This window comes from Arctopsyche grandis, chromosome 3 (genome assembly GCF_051622035.1).
Source record: "Arctopsyche grandis isolate Sample6627 chromosome 3, ASM5162203v2, whole genome shotgun sequence".
NCBI lineage: Eukaryota > Metazoa > Arthropoda > Insecta > Trichoptera > Hydropsychidae > Arctopsyche > Arctopsyche grandis.
In genome coordinates, this window is record NC_135357.1 from 36,205,502 (window position 1) to 36,221,605 (window position 16,104).

At 36.4% G+C, this 16,104-nt stretch overlaps 2 protein-coding genes across 10 annotated transcripts; one reads left to right on the forward strand and one right to left on the reverse strand.

Annotated features, from left to right (window-relative positions):
* Positions 1-3,305: 3,305 nt before the first annotated feature.
* Dek (protein) lies at positions 3,306-8,784 on the reverse strand. Of its 9 annotated transcripts, XR_013260394.1 has the most exons (16): positions 8,534-8,754; positions 7,361-7,502; positions 7,102-7,280; positions 6,949-7,028; positions 6,733-6,874; positions 6,522-6,650; positions 6,277-6,439; positions 6,033-6,197; positions 5,868-5,953; positions 5,438-5,602; positions 5,247-5,357; positions 4,991-5,111; positions 4,687-4,910; positions 4,456-4,608; positions 3,925-4,063; positions 3,431-3,567 (listed from the first exon to the last, which is right to left on the reverse strand). XR_013260394.1 is itself a non-coding variant. In XM_077428132.1 (15 exons), exons 1-15 carry the CDS (start codon positions 8,582-8,584, stop codon positions 3,553-3,555), a joined length of 1,938 nt encoding a protein of 645 aa, XP_077284258.1. In that variant the 5' UTR covers positions 8,585-8,784; the 3' UTR covers positions 3,306-3,552. The 9 variants fall into 9 exon arrangements, 8 of the variants coding, with proteins under 8 accessions (XP_077284258.1, XP_077284262.1, XP_077284257.1 ...); XM_077428132.1 differs by lacking the exon at positions 3,925-4,063 and having other exon boundaries at positions 3,306-3,567; positions 4,991-5,123; positions 8,534-8,784; XM_077428136.1 differs by lacking the exon at positions 3,925-4,063 and having other exon boundaries at positions 3,327-3,567; positions 4,991-5,123; positions 5,913-5,953.
* A 2,973-nt stretch (positions 8,785-11,757) lies between these two features.
* eIF2alpha (eukaryotic translation initiation factor 2 subunit alpha) lies at positions 11,758-14,111 on the forward strand. The gene is made up of 6 exons (XM_077446601.1): positions 11,758-11,959; positions 12,338-12,575; positions 12,660-12,891; positions 12,978-13,210; positions 13,301-13,416; positions 13,498-14,111. The coding sequence occupies exons 2-6, from the start codon at positions 12,338-12,340 to the stop codon at positions 13,684-13,686; spliced, it is 1,008 nt and encodes a 335-aa protein (XP_077302727.1). The 5' UTR covers positions 11,758-11,959; the 3' UTR covers positions 13,687-14,111.
* Positions 14,112-16,104: the final 1,993 nt, after the last annotated feature.

Genomic DNA, 16,104 nt, shown 5'->3' on the forward strand with positions numbered 1-16,104 from the left:
ATATTCATTTTATTAAAAAATAATGCTTTTAAAGGAGCCGAATAGTTTAAAAATAGGAAATATTATCAAAGACCTTGCATTGAATTATATTGTAATCTAATATATAATTTCGAAAAAGACTTTGTATGTATGTTTGTTTGGGTCGTAGATTCCGTGACGTTCAATTTAATAATAAAAAAAACAAATGAATATTCAAATAAATATAATAAATTGTTTACTATTAGATTGGCCACGTTTAAGCGATTTATATTACAAATACCGAGCGAAGCCGGGTAATACACTAGTAATATTATATAGTTAACCCTCCCTCACCAAAGTGGGGTATGCAAGTGCCCCCATTTTTACGTTTTTCGTAATAACTATGTGGTTTTCAAATCTATACACCCTATATTTCTTATATTCCTAGAGTGAACTACAACAAATTTATTTATTTTTTGTAATAGATTTTGTATGATTTAGAAAAGGGGTACGTCGTAAAAAAATACATTTATACATTTCTACGTTTCAAAGTATGATTTAAAGGCGGTAGCGTTGAGTCATGTTTTTGTTGATCGAAGAATCAATGCGAGAGAAAGAGAAAGCTATATTTTCGTAAGCTATTGTTTTCGTCGCTTTTGGCGCGTGGCTATTGAGTCATGCGGGTTTGGTGCATCCGCTCTAAAATCACCATTAAATGTAATTCTCTTTTTCTCGAATGATAGATTGCACATCAGATGACGAGTAACCTTTCGATGGGCACAGATGCAATTATTAAAATTGAGTTGGATCTTTCTGGCGAGTTTAATAAGGCAAGATTCGGAACTTATCGAATCTTGCCTTGCACATATCAATGATGCAAGTTGACGCTTTAGAATGCAACCTGGTTAGGAACGTCTTAATGTTAGGCTTGTCTGTAAAGCTGTCAATTGAAAAGTGCCCCAAATCCTATTTTTCAATAGCATTTATTTCCACTCTGCCAATTGATTGCCTAACTCAAAAAAAAAAAAACTAATCTTTGACAATAATAAATTTGATAAATTAGTGTGAACGTTAAATATGAGGGAGGAAATGAATAAAATAATTTTTTACGATCTTGTGTGCTAAGTTTAAAAGAATGATGAAATCAAGAAAAAAGTAAATTCTCGGCGAATAACGAGAATGTTCTCTCGGTATATCCTCGTTCTCTACGAGTAAAGGATTCTTATTTACTATATGGAAAGTTCTGGAGGATCAAGGATTGCAGATTGGGTTCGAGCATTAATAAAAGATGACACAATTTATAACTCATACGAGTATAAGACTTGTATTGGAATCTAAAACAGTGACCATCAAAATAAGGTGTACAATATTAAAAAATATAGAGTAAGTCAACTATTGTTATAGTATCACCGACAATGAAACATATATATAGTATATAATAAAGAAAAAAGAAATTATATATATATATATATCCACAAGTAAATCTGATATACAATAAAAATCCTTATCTAGGTTTTTCTTTAACAAAATTCAACATACACTTAATATTTTTCAAAACAAAAATGTCATCAATTTTCTTTATCAACTCTTCAAAAATTAAATAGAAAAAAAAAAATTGCATACCTTTCCATCAATATATTTCCTTTTTTTTTTAATTATTTATTTAATTCTACGTTGCATCTTAGAATTTGACTAAAAATTCACTTCAGTTAATACAATAGTGTAGCGTTGAGAGAACATCGCGTCGATGCTTATACATATTATTTATCAAAATAGAAATATGTATATTAATTTTGGTGATGCGCTTACAATGTACATACATTAACAAATGTTTTGATTAATCGACCGTTGCATATATAATATAATTATAATAAAAACAAAACGATAAAACCTGCAGGGCGCGTCTTCTCGTCAATTTTTATACACTATATCCAAATATTACAAAGCTTTACGACAACTACTGAGAAAAACAAAATTACAACGCGTACGCTTAAATGTACAAATATATGTATGTATGACATTCAATTATTAAAACCAATGAGAAGAATTCATTAAAAATCTCTACGCATTTTCACATTTTTTATACAAACACTCGACTATGTAGATTCAATACTCTTAAAATTTACGGTCAAGATTAAAAAGGCTATGATTAACATTAAAAAAAATCTCAACCGACGACGATAATCTGATGACACACACCGTACGCTGAGATTTCACTATATATATATAATATATATTCCTCGGTTTAGGACACCATCACAATAGTATCGCAAAGCGAGGAATATTCATACGAAAATATTTGTTGCGGTTCGATTTCATCCGTTCGATTAATATAAAAAAAATCATTAGTGTACGCATGTATCGATTTCAGAAATGCCAAAAATTAAACATGATCGAATTGATTACAATTATAATTTCAATAATAATCTTAATACAAATTGATTTCGACAAACTCTCTACAAAGGACAGAAGTTAACGGAACGTGTGATGGCGTATAATAAATATTTAAATAGATCGAAAGTGTTCAAATATTTTTTATTCCTCAAAATATACACAAAAGATATTATAATAAAAAAAAAATCAGGAATTATAATCGATCAATTCAAACAATGTTCAATTATAAAACATTCATACGTGTGTGCGTAAAAATGCCAAAATAATCAAACAAAAAAGTAAAATATATAATTAAATAGATCAGTTTTCAAAATATACAAGAAAAAAATTCACTGCGTTGAAAAATGATATGCTTACATGTAAATATATTATATATAATATATATTTCATATATTAAAAGTTCTCAGTTAAATAAAAATATCTTTTGATTTTTCTTCCATTACAAAGTACAAGTCTACTTTTATTATTTTTTGAGTAGAGACCGAATAAAAAAATTTATATATGTAATTTAATTAATAATAACATATTTCTAAAAAATTAACAATATCCTAAAGTGATGGCCAAAAACAATGTACAACAGGCAAATATCGCATCATGTGGAGAGAAAAAAAAGTTAATATGACTTTATATCAGAACGGTGAAGAAAACTATATGTATATATATCGTAAAATAAAAATCAAAAGAAAGCATGCATACACAATAGATGATGAACAATCGTTAAGGCGGTAAAAATTTATCATTCGATAAATTCCCATTACATATTTACGAATACATTATGGCAGTTCGGTAAAACACAACTGGATACATTTCATTTTTTTGAGATCTAAAAAAAAAATCAAAGAAAGTAACACTGGGCACGTTCCCGCAAAACATTTAGATTTAATACATACATATATATATATATATATAGCAATATTGTAATGCAAAGTCGTCACAAACAAAAACTGAGATTTGTTGAATTATTATTTTTATTTCCCCTTTTGTCACACTACTAAAGTCATTTTTTTTATATCGTTACACCTAATATTGTAAAGTAAGGTAAATAGATTACACTTAATCCTAAACTTAAGTTTTCTATGAATGTGTTGTTAGATTTCATCTTTAAAATTACTTTTCCTGATGAGATTTTTGTGAAGATGACTGGCGAATCAATTTCTGTTGTAATATATAGTTTTTTTTTTTATTATTATTTTAGACAGCTCACGATGATATTAACTGCAAATTAAAAAAAAACGCTATCATATAAGTATCTCAATAGAAATTTATCAATATAAATAAATATAATAAAATACCATCACCGAAATAAATATAGATAAATAAAGAGCAATGCGAAAGAATTCATCGTTATATACAAGCGAGTCAAATCAACAATAAGAAGAAGATGAACAATCGTGCCAAGTGGAAGTTCAGAGATAAGAATAGTGCGAAAGTGTTAGTAAATAGCATTTGAATGTGTGTTTTAGCAGCCACATTGTTAGCGGCCAAGCAAGTATATAAATAGATGCATGATTAATCATCAAACAACAAGAAATAAGGCAATTTATATATATTTACTATACATATATAGAGTACCTTAGGGTTTGAGCGCCCAATGTGATATTTTTTTTTATTATTTATGAATTTTAATTTCTAGGAAGCCAAACATTTTCATCTTCACGTCAATATATATATATATATATAATTTTTTTTTATATTATAGCTTTTAAATACACTGAAAACAAACAAAAAAGAAAGTAAAATAAATAATAATAATAGAAGCAAAAAAACAACAAAATGAATGCATGTTATTATGTTTAATAATAATGTAAAGATATTATATGTACGTGTGAGAAATTATCATTCTTGAGGCTCATACACACACACACACACACACAACGCATGTAGAGACGCAGGTTTAATGCAACACACGATTTAATGCATTGTGCATATAATAAGCGCCATCAGTTCCGATCACGGTCGAGATATACAGATATGACTAAACCTATATATTTCCACCGCAACTCTCAACTTAAACATTCAAATGGCCAATGAAAAATTATATGTATATAATAATATAAATAAATAAAAAAAAGCAAATAATACCTAATTATATAAATCAATTACCGATTTGACAGTTGCCTTGATGAAGTCCTTTTTGTGTGCCAGGTCAAAATCAGGATAGTGACTGTACACCTGTTTACATACAGTTTTCATCGTAATCTCTTCCAGGTTCGCTCCTTCCAAAATTTGCTTTACATATTTCTTGATCTCCTCGTCCTAAAGACAACCGTACACGTAATGAAAGTTCAAATTGCATTATGACACGATGTGAGCGATGTGAGAAAAATAAATTACGGTCGGAGGATGTTTGCCCTTCTTTGCAGCAGGTTGTGACGTCAATGGTTCATCTTCTTCGCTGCCGTCTTCCGAAGATCCCTCCTCCTCCTCGGAACCCTCCTCCTCATCAGAGCCCTCCGAATCTTCGTCTTCGGACGACGACGCTTTGCGTTTCTTGCCGGCGGCCCCTTTAGGAGCCGGTTTGGCCTTCGTCGCTGACGCAGGACCTGGCTTCTTTTTCACTATAAAAAAAAACACGTCCAACTATTACTAAAATCCACACCGCATAAAACATGTAGTTTGAAATGTGTCGATCGGCAACCTGGGGTCGGTGGTGGTGCTTTCCTTTTGACTGCAACGGCACTTTTGTTATTTTTAACTGCAGCGCCTGGTTTACGGCCGCGGCCAGCCACAGCTCCGCGTCCACGTTTGCTCGGCGGTTCCTGCATTAAAGGCTGCATTAGCCAAAGACCGATATAGTCAAATTAAAACATCAAAAGCATATCAAACAAAAAAAAAAAAAACTCCCGTGAAATCAAACCAGAGGAAACACCTATAATAATATTCATAAAACTCACATCAGAATCTTGATTGTCTGAATCGCTGCCCTCAGAGCCACTTTCGCTCTCACTCTCGTCCTCGGATTCGCTCTGTGCAGGTCTTCGACCACGACCTCTCTTTGATACAACCTGAAGATAAAAAATTATCATAAAAATATTCAAATTACTCTAACGCAGCGTGAAGGAAAAAAAAAGATGGGGGTTATTACTTTAGCAACCTTTGCTCCTTTCTTTGGGCGTCCGCGTCTTTTGCCGGGCTTGGAGCTCTTTCGGCCGGGGCCACGCTTCTTACGCACGGCTCCGCCGCTTTCTCCGGCGGCGGGGTCAAAATCTGAATCAGGATCTTGGCCCGAGCCGCTCGGATTGTACGACCCCTGCAATTCGAAAATAATCCAACGTCGAAACATTACAAGAATAGTGCAACGAACGTGCAAAACAACACGTAATATATTCCCAACTTTGACCAGGCAAATTCAATCGTAAATTATAATACATTTTTACTTAACGATACCACCAAGATAGCAGGTTTTGCCATTCAAATGTTCAACTTTACTTTGTGTTGTTTCAAACGTACTGAAAATTTATCAAACCCAAACCAGCCAATATACATGTTATAAAGTCTGCACAAAGCAAACTTACATCTGAATCGGCCGAGTCATCCCTGGCTACCTTGGGTCCACGAACCTTCGTTTCCGGGTCTGTCTCGTATTCTTCGTCGGAATATCCTAACAGAGTAAAGAAAAATTCATTTAAAAAACACGTTAAAAATAAAGGGCACATTAGTCTGATGTGATAGAACACTACCTCTGTTATGCACTTTGACGGCTGCATTTCGACGCGGTCGGCCACCCGGTGTAGCACCATGATCCGCCGCCGGACGTTCTTTGACAGCACCGCGAGCGTGTGGGGAAGAGTTTTTGGGTAGAAGAAGGAATCCCATGATTCTATTGGACAAATCATTTGGTGATCCTAAAACAGTGGAAACGGGTTAAAGTAATTTCATACATACATATTGATACTTAAAACAAAATGTAGATAAAATAAAAACCTCGCTTGTCTAAATCCAACATTTCACAAATTGTTCTTTGTTGTTTGGGTTCTAATTTTAAAACTTCTTCAACTTTAGATTTATATTCTGCAGAATCTTTTTCAAACTCGTACCCTTTGAATTTTTTAATATTCCGTTTAATTAAATTTGAACGGCACATTTGCTAAATAACAAAAGAAAAAAAAAATTAATACAATTATTCAGATAAAAAATAGCATAACGAGACAATAAAATTATATACATACATTGTATAAAAATTGATGCATGAACTTAAGATCGTCCATCTTGAATCGAGAAATTGCAATTTCTACATTTAAAATGTGACCCAAGGGAAGTCCTTTACCGGCAGGTATCGGGACGGGAGGTTCAGTAGGCTAAATTTTAAAAATAATTTTATAACATTCATGTTTTTTAAAGCACACACAAAGTGAATCGATTATGAACTTGATTATTTACTTCTTTTTTAACTTTTTTAGGTTGAGGTTCTTCCTCCTCCTCCTCTTCCTCTTCGCCTTCTTCTTCATCACCTTCTTCTTCATCTTCATTTTTATCATCACCATCCTTAGCAGTTTTAGGTTTGGGAGCTGGTTTTTTAGCTCTTGAAAAATTAAATTTACAAATTAAAATATTTCGAATCGACTTGGATATGTTCAATGTGTAAAAACAACATACTTAGGTTTAGGTTTTTCTTCTTCCTCCTCTTCTTCTTCTTCTTCACCTTCCTCCTCCTCTTCTTCGTCTGCTTCACTTTCCTAATAAAGAAATAATATAATGAAAAATTTGAAATACAATTGAAAAAAAATAAAATAAATAACAAAACCTTACATCTTTCTTAGCAGCAGCCTTCTTGCTCTTTACATCATTAGGTTTTTTCTCCTCTTCTTCGTCTTCATGAGTTTCACCATTCTCCCCCTTCTTATCGGAATCTTTTTGAGAATCGACTTCATCATCTTCAGATTTCACTTCAGCATTAGTCGATTTGCCATTTTCGGGCGATTTATTTTCTAAAAAAAAAATGAAAACAAATTATAACACAACCTTTCAAAATGGACAAGAAAAATTTAAAATAAACGGCGACTAGCACCTTCAGCGTCCTTTTTCTCATCCGGCTTTTCGTCTGGTGATTTAGCATCACCGTTGTCTTTAGTTTCTTTGACAACTTCGGCTTTAGAATCTTGAGACGATTCGTCTTCTGTTGACATTTCATTGGCTTTTTTAGGTTCCTCCTGAAAATTCAACACAAACTTTATTTAAAAAATAGCACCAACATTTGAATAAACATCTTATATATAAAACCGATATGGCGCTTGTAATTCGATTCTGATTGGCTGTCGACAAAGTCGTTTCTGATTGGCCGGATTGGTCAAAGACGTTTGTGATTGGTCGGCCATTAAATCATTTTTTTTTTAGATTTAAATAAATTTAATAAAAAAAAACAAAACAAATGATGATTTTTTTTAATGGTTTTCATTTAATTTCTATTTACCGAGCGAAGCCAGGTAGCCTTACAAGTATATTATGATTAAGAAATATATATCGAAGCTCACAATAATACATCAGTGCATTATTTTTTTTTATCTGTTTTTATATGGTCGTTTTGAATATGATTTTATATTTTTTTATTATTAAAGTTTCAAGACGTTAAAAAAATCAAATCCTGGGCGAAGCCGGCTAATTCGAACGATAAATAAATTGCGTCGAAACAAAAATATAACGAATAGTTCATGGTCGCATTTTAAATCGTCGAAGCGTCGAGTCGAAAAAAAAATAATGGATGAAAACATTAGGTGAAAAGCGATCGAGGGCGCTGGCGAGCGATAATAGCACTTGCGTCAAGGACGATAGAGGCTAGTTTGGCGTACGGCGAGAAAGTGCCGCGGCGGCAGCGGGTGGCGGCGCGTGTTGACATTTGGCGACCAGGGCTGCCACTCGCGGCTTCAGCGCGCGTAAACACGGGGGCGGCGGCCCCGGCTTCGGCTACCCGCCCCCCGCGCCCCTCGAGCTCGGCCCCGCCGGCCGGCACGCAGCGAAAGCGCGCCAAACCGCACGCCCCGCGCCCCCCACTCCCCGCTCCCCACGCACCCCGACTCTGGCGGGAAACGCGACTCGGCGACGACGCGGGGGGCGGGGGGCGCTTCCCTCGAACGAATGCCGTGGAGTGGCGAACGCGAACGCGAACGCGATGGCGATGGCGATTGCGATTGCGATGCCGTTTGACGGGCGACCGGAGCGAAGCGTTCGAACGACGAAGGCTCACCTGCGTATTGTCGTCGGCTGCGATGGGGTCTGCGGCTGAGTCGGCCGACATCTTGACTGGTCGCTGCGCTGCGCTGAAAGCGAAACCACCGCTAGACTAAACAACACACGCGAGGCAACGAACGTCGGCGCGGTCGCGAGACGCCTCACGCGTGACGCCGGCCGAATGCAGGCCTCAGCGACACGCCACACTGCTGCCAACTCCACCTCTCTTCTTCTCTCGCCACTCTTCCCTCTTCGCTTTGTATCTTTGACTCTTTTGACACGACACTCGCTAAATAAATGTTCTCGTTGTGTTTGCTCAATTTTCCGTGTCGCTGGAGTTAGCCGATCGCCTGGAATATGAACGTCGTCTTCAACGTTCCATGGGTAGCTGCATTCGAAATAACTCGTCTAAAGGAAATGCCACCGCCAAATGAGGGGTATAAAATCAAAGGCGTCTATGTACACTTAATTTCATTTAGAGTAAAACGAGAAAAATGTTTCTGAGACTGTCCTATCAATCTCTTCTAATTCTTGATTAATTAGATGAATAGGATTAGAAATAAATTTAATATTTTTTATTACAATTTAAAAAAAAAATAATAATTTAATAAGATCTGAATTTTTAATAAAATATTTTATTATTCAAACAATTTCTTCCTCCAATTTAATATTAGAACCAAAATTTCATCAAAAAGAAATATTTGATGGGGAAGGAAGAGATTTAATTGAAGAATTTATTATATTTAATAATTGGATTTTTGTTAACTATTGACATTATTTATTTATATTATATATTATTTATTTATTTATCTAATATATAATTTGGAAAGAGACTTTGTTTGTTTGTATTTATTTATTAATTTATTTACCATATTAGCCACAGTGACATTACAGAGAGCTCCAACGCGTCACTGAGGCCATAACGAGGATTCAATAATAATGTAACTTTCGTTCGTTGATTAGTAGTTCGTAGATAAATTCGATTTTTTTTCCAGGGGCGAAGGCTCCGGGGGCGCAGGCGCCGGATTTTGATATACATATAATTTCGAAAGAGACATTATATGAATGTTTGTTTGTTATATATGTATGTTTGTTTGTTATATATGTATGTTTGTTTGTTATATATGTATGTTTGTTTGTTCGTGACAGTCAATTTAATAAAAAAAAAAACAAACGAGTATTCAAATAAATTTATACGGAATAAAACTATTCAAATATATTTAATAAAATGTTTACTATTAGATTAGTCATATTTAAGCGGTTTATATTACAAATACCGAGCGAAGCCGGGTAAAACCACTAATCTAATATTTAATTTCGAAAGAGACTGTAAGTATGTAAGTATTTTTGGTTCGTAAATCCATGACGTCATCGAACAAATGAATATTTTAATACATTTAAATAAAATAAAACTATTCAAATAAATTTAATAAAATGTTTACTATTAGATTGGCTATGTTTAAGCGGTTTATATTACAAATACCGAGCAAAGCCGGGTAAAAACGCTAGTGCTTACTAAAATTGAAGCCAATATTCTAGCACTCTAATTCTCGTTAGTACAATATTTCACGTGCGATTGATGGAGTTTTTGGGTGCCAGGTGTTCCGTGATCGAGATTTTAGTAATGTGCGCGAGATAACCTTTTGCAGAATAATCACCGAATCAATATTTTATGCTTTCACTTATGAAACTAATAAAATTACTTATAAAACTAACCCAAAATACATTATTGTTTTATTTTATTTTTATTTTAAATATAATATGGGGGATGGACGAATGAGAAGACTGGCATGTTTATGCACGTGTTTTATTTATGACAGCTGAAGGCAGAGTGAGTAGCTAGCTCCGAACACAATCGAGTTGGTCCCCACTCGCAGGAAGGTGACCAAACTCGACCATGTCGTATAGCGAGCCGCCACAATAATAACCAGCACCGTGGACTAATGGTTAGCATAGTATGCTTGCGAGCGGAGTGGTCACAGTTCGATTCTCACTAGTAGCTGTTGGTCATGAAACCAAGGTCCGGCCAGGACATTGGTTTCTGACTTCAGGTCAATCGTTTCTTTTCAGAGTTTGCCAATTTTTATGATTTTCATTGAAACGGTTCCTTTAAAATTAGCATCTACTTTTCAATCTCTTTTGCAAAACTCAAGCTATTAAGCATATTGAGTTTCACTAAATTGTATAATAAAATGCTGCAAAAATTTCAAACCAGGCCTAAACAGACAGGCATGTTTAGGCCTGGATAATTCAATACTGCAGGGAGTTTTATTTTGTTTTAATAGATTTTTACTTAGAATGAACTAAAATTTTAGAAGAGATTTTAAGCGAGGAACTTTTTTAGAAACCACATAGTTCAGAGCCGGCTAATTTTATTTATTTATTTAATATACTTGGGGGAGGCGGCAAAGCCGTTAGACCCAAGGGGTTTGATCAAACATATTTTAAAAAATTATACATATATGCAATTAAAATGAGAAAAATTTAAATACATTAAAAAAACAATATTAAAATAAAAATAAGAGAGCAAAAAAATATATAAACAAAAAAAAACAGAAATACGATTATAAGAAAGAAGAATTACAGAAATCCTTTAGTTTTAAAAAAAGTATCAAGCTTATTCTTAAAAATATTAACGTTTTCAGAGGTTACTATATCATTGGGAAGACTGGTCCTAACTGAAACCATTATTTTTGAAAAGAAGGAATCTCTGATCAATTTATTAGATTTTTCTTTTTGAAGTCTAAGCGAGTGACCTCTGAGGTGAGTGTTTACGTTGAATGTAATAAGATTAGAATGTCATAAGCTATAAGTATTCCGTCTATATTATTTTATTTTGGGGCAGAGAGGGACGTGACCACTTTTTCACCGTCTGGATGTTGGTATCCACGGGAAATCTTTGTGGGGACATGTGGGGACGAGCTATCCACCGATTCGGTTGATTGATCATAATAAACAGCGCGAATAAAACCACACCGTCGTTTCATTCGCTTCGCTTCCATAACTTCTACAAATTTTTTATTTGTCAATCGCATATACACTTTGAATCTGTGTAAAAAAACCTAAGATTTTTTATACGTCGATATCAAAATAATTAAAAAAAATAATTTACTATGTAATTTCGAAGTTAAAATTTTTGAATTGAATTCTTTTCTCACATCTCTTTATCTATTTCTCACATCTCCAACCGCTCTAATTGGAATAATCGGCGATAAAATGTTGACAAAAGTACGACATTGCAACGTTGGTAGACGGAAAAGGGCGTGGGTTGTTGCACTTGGTCGCATGCTGTATTGTCAGCCGCTCGGCAACGTGAGCTTCCCGGTCGTCGATAGTCCATTGGTGACGTTGAAGACGAGGCTGAGGAAACTCCTGGGGGTTTCGGTCGTCCCCCGCCCCAACTCCATCATCTCAACCCTCTGCACTCAGGAAATCCTTCAAGGTGAGTCCTGACGACAACGCGGCCATAGCCTAACCTGCTCGTTCTCCATACAACATATGCAGTTCAATGATCTCCTTGTTTTACCACTTTTGCACAAAAATCACCTCAAAACATAACTCCTACACTTAATTTCAATGTATTGTATGACATTTTATAAACATGACGCAATAATTTATTTTATACAAAAAAAAAATCATTTGTTCAAAACTCAGTGCATCCGTCAATTAATTGACATTTAAACATTTCAATGTCGACCGTGCTTTGATTATTTTTCTATCAAATGAACTAATGATCCAAACGAATCTAGCATGTATAATATATGGATATAAAACGTCACGGTTTTCTAGAAATATTTTTACCAATTATTATTTATTTCAGATGCCGCTCACGTGCAGATATTACAAAGAAAAGTATCCTGAAGTGGAGGATGTAGTGATGGTCAACGTTCGTTCAATAGCTGAAATGGGTGCTTACGTCCACCTTTTAGAATACAATAACATAGAGGGTATGATTCTGCTGTCAGAATTGTCCCGTAGGCGTATTCGCTCCATCAACAAACTCATCAGAGTTGGTAAAACTGAACCCGTCGTAGTGATCAGGGTCGATAAAGAAAAAGGTAACGAACAATCTCTACAACGGCTTGTATCATTTAAGTTTGTTTGATGTACATAAGTGTTCAATGTATTTTTTCGTTTGTTAGGATACATCGATTTATCAAAACGACGTGTGTCCGCCGAGGATGTAATCAAATGCAACGAACGGTACGCTAAAGCGAAAGCCGTCAACTCTATCCTTCGCCACGTAGCCGAATTGTTGAATTACAATTCAGACGAAGAATTGGAAGACTTGTACGAGAGAACCGCTTGGTATTTCGAAGAAAAACATAAAACTGCGAAAGCTTTCGCTTACGATTTCTTCAAACAAGCTGTGATGTGAGTTAGGTTACTCGACCGCTTTCATTTTATCGATTTGCGTCCACATGTTTCGTGTTTTCAATGTGCTACGTGTTTGTTTTCAGGGATCCTAAAATCCTCGCCGAGTGTGGTCTCGATGATAATACGAAAGAAGTGTTACTCAATAACATACAGAGGAAGCTTACGTCGCAGGCTGTCAAGATACGTGCCGACATAGAATGCGCTTGCTATGAATATGAAGGAATTGATGCTGTTAAGGCTGCTCTTAAAGCCGGCTTGGCCCTTTCAACAGAAGAAATGCCCATTAAGATTAATCTGATTGCTCCTCCGCTATATGGTTACTACATTATGATAAATATATACATACTTTGAACTAGTTTGTTTTCGAAATTGTTACAATATGTGTATGATTTGTGTTTTATTACAGTTATGACAACGTCGACTCCTGAAAAAGCTGATGGATTGAAAGCATTACAAGACGCTATTGACAAAGTCAAAGAAACAATTTTATCAACGAAAGGTGTATTTTCCGTTCGCATGGGGGTAATTTATTGAAATTAATTTAATGTTGATCTAATTTTATTGATATATTCGATATTGATTTGTGTTGTTATACAATTGCAGCCAAAGGTTGTGACGGCGGTTGACGAAGCTGAACTCGTACGACAGATGGAACGTGCCGAGGCTGAAAATGCTGAGGTTGCTGGCGATTCTGGTGAAGAAGAGGAAGAGGGTATGGGAGCACCGGCAGAACTGAGCGGTGACGAAGGAGTTCCGCCCAAGGAAAATGGAGAAGCTAGTGATGATGATTAAATAAATCCAAAAGTGATTCACAAAATGACATTCTTTATTCATCAGTACTATAAAATACATCGATCGGTATTTTATTCACAAATATGTTCATATTAACATTTTTATATATTAAAAAAAAATAAAAACACCGGCATGTTTTATCTTTTGTATGGTTTTGAATGTGTATTGTTTTAAAAATATGTCAACGTATGTACCTATGAGGCTATAATTCAAGTCTCAAATAGCCCTTCTTAGTTTATACATAAGAAAAAAACTTAAATGTGAGACTATAGAATCTGTCTTATTCGAAAGGATGCTAAAAGAAATGTCGATAGATATTTTTATCACAATCAAAATTTCATTATTTTTTTTATTCAGTCTATTTTTGTTAAATTATTACCAATACCAGACTGCACCTCATATTATTTAATATTTCAATATAGACAATTATGTAGTTTTGTTTTAAAATATCAAATCTGTTTGATCTGGAAGGTTGAGATTTGTGCGTTATCAAATTTTGGAGCAATATAATAATACCCATTTAATTACCATAATATACACAACTGAAGATTTGTGAATGAATATATGAACAAATCTTCATTGTCGCATAATGTCAATTAAAGTCGTACGATGGAATCATCACGCCCCTGTACATACATGCAGAGACAACCTCGCCTGGAATTGTCTTTGCTAATCAAGGGCTACGAAGCAATTCGACTAACTTTATAATAACGATCGTGAGCGCGTAGAAGTTTCCAGAAGGATGATTTCATCACTCGATCTTACACTGAGCAACCTTGAGGCACATTTGCACACTAACATGACCTCCATACCCGTGGAAACTTCCAGAAGTATGATCTCGTCACCCGGAGACAAAGGATACCCTCGAGCTCCCGAAAGCAGGATGACTCAACCAGTATATAATCTATCGTAAACGGACTACTAGTCATATGTGAATCAGTCACAGGACTAGTAGTCCGTTGACTGATTGTGATTGTTGTCTAAAATCGATCACGAGAAAACTGGTTGACCGATTTTAGGGTGTGACCAGTTTTAGTGTGACGGGTGATCACGTGTAACCGATCTAGAGCGACCATAATCTAGAGCAGCGCTTAGACGCCAGTTCAGCCAGCCCTTCCACTGAAGTGGGCAGCTAGCCCACTTCCCTGCAAAAATATTATACTTGTATATTGAATATAAATAAACGAGATCCTTTTAAAAACTAAGCCGCACCGTGCGACTTGGTTGAGGGCGACCAGACCATTGCATGCAGGTATATAGGACATGCTACACCCGTGAATTTGTTTGTCGCACACATTTCCATACATTTTTTCGTGTCGCGCAACTAGTCGGCCGACAAAGTTGCACGGTGCGGCCCGGCCTTAAGCCGCACCGTGCGACTTGGTTGAGGGCGACCAGACTATTGCATGCAAGTATATGGGACATGCTGCACCCGTGAACTTGTTTTTCGCACACATTTCCATACATTTTTTCGTGTCGCGCAACTAGTCGGCCGACAAAGTTGCACGGTGCGGCCCGGCCTTAAGCCGCACCGTGCGACTTGGTTGAGGGCGACCAGACCATTGCATGCAGGTAGATGGGAAATGCCACACCCGTCAACTAGTTTGTCGCACACATTTCCATACATTTTTTCGTGTCGCGCAACTAGTCGGCCGACAAAGTTGCACGGCGTGGCCCAGTCCTAAGCCGGACCGTGCGACTTGCGAGTGACTTGGTTGAGGGTGACCAGTCCAATGCATGCAGGTAGATGGGAAATGCCACACCCGTCAACTAGTTTGTCGCACACATTTCCATACATTTTTTCGTGTCGCGCAACTAGTCGGCCGACAAAGTTGCACGGCGTGGCCCGGTCCTAAGCCGGACCGTGCGACTTGCGAGTGACTTGGTTGAGGGTGACCAGTCCAATGCATGCAGGTAGATGGGAAATGCCACACCCGTCAACTAGTTTGTCGCACACATTTCCATACATTTTTTCGTGTCGCGCAACTAGTCGGCCGACAAAGTTGCACGGCGTGGCCCGGTCCTAAGCCGGACCGTGCGACTTGCGAGTGACTTGGTTGAGGGTGACCAGACCAATGCATGCAGGTAGATGGGAAATGCCACACCCGTCAACTAGTTTGTCGCACACATTTCTATACATTTTTTCGTGTCGCGCAACTAGTCGGCCGACAAAGTTGCACGGTGCGGCCCGGCCCTAAGCTGCACCGTGCAACTTGCGAGCGACTTGGTTGAGGGTGACCAGTCCAATGCATGCAGGTAGATGGGAAATGCCACACCCGTCAACTAGTTTGTCGCACACATTTCCATAAATTTTTTCGTGTCGCGCAACTAGTAGGCCGATAAGGGTGCACGGTGCAGCCCGGCCCTAACGGAACATCTGGTAGCCGAAAAGTCCATCATACTAACGATAACTATCAC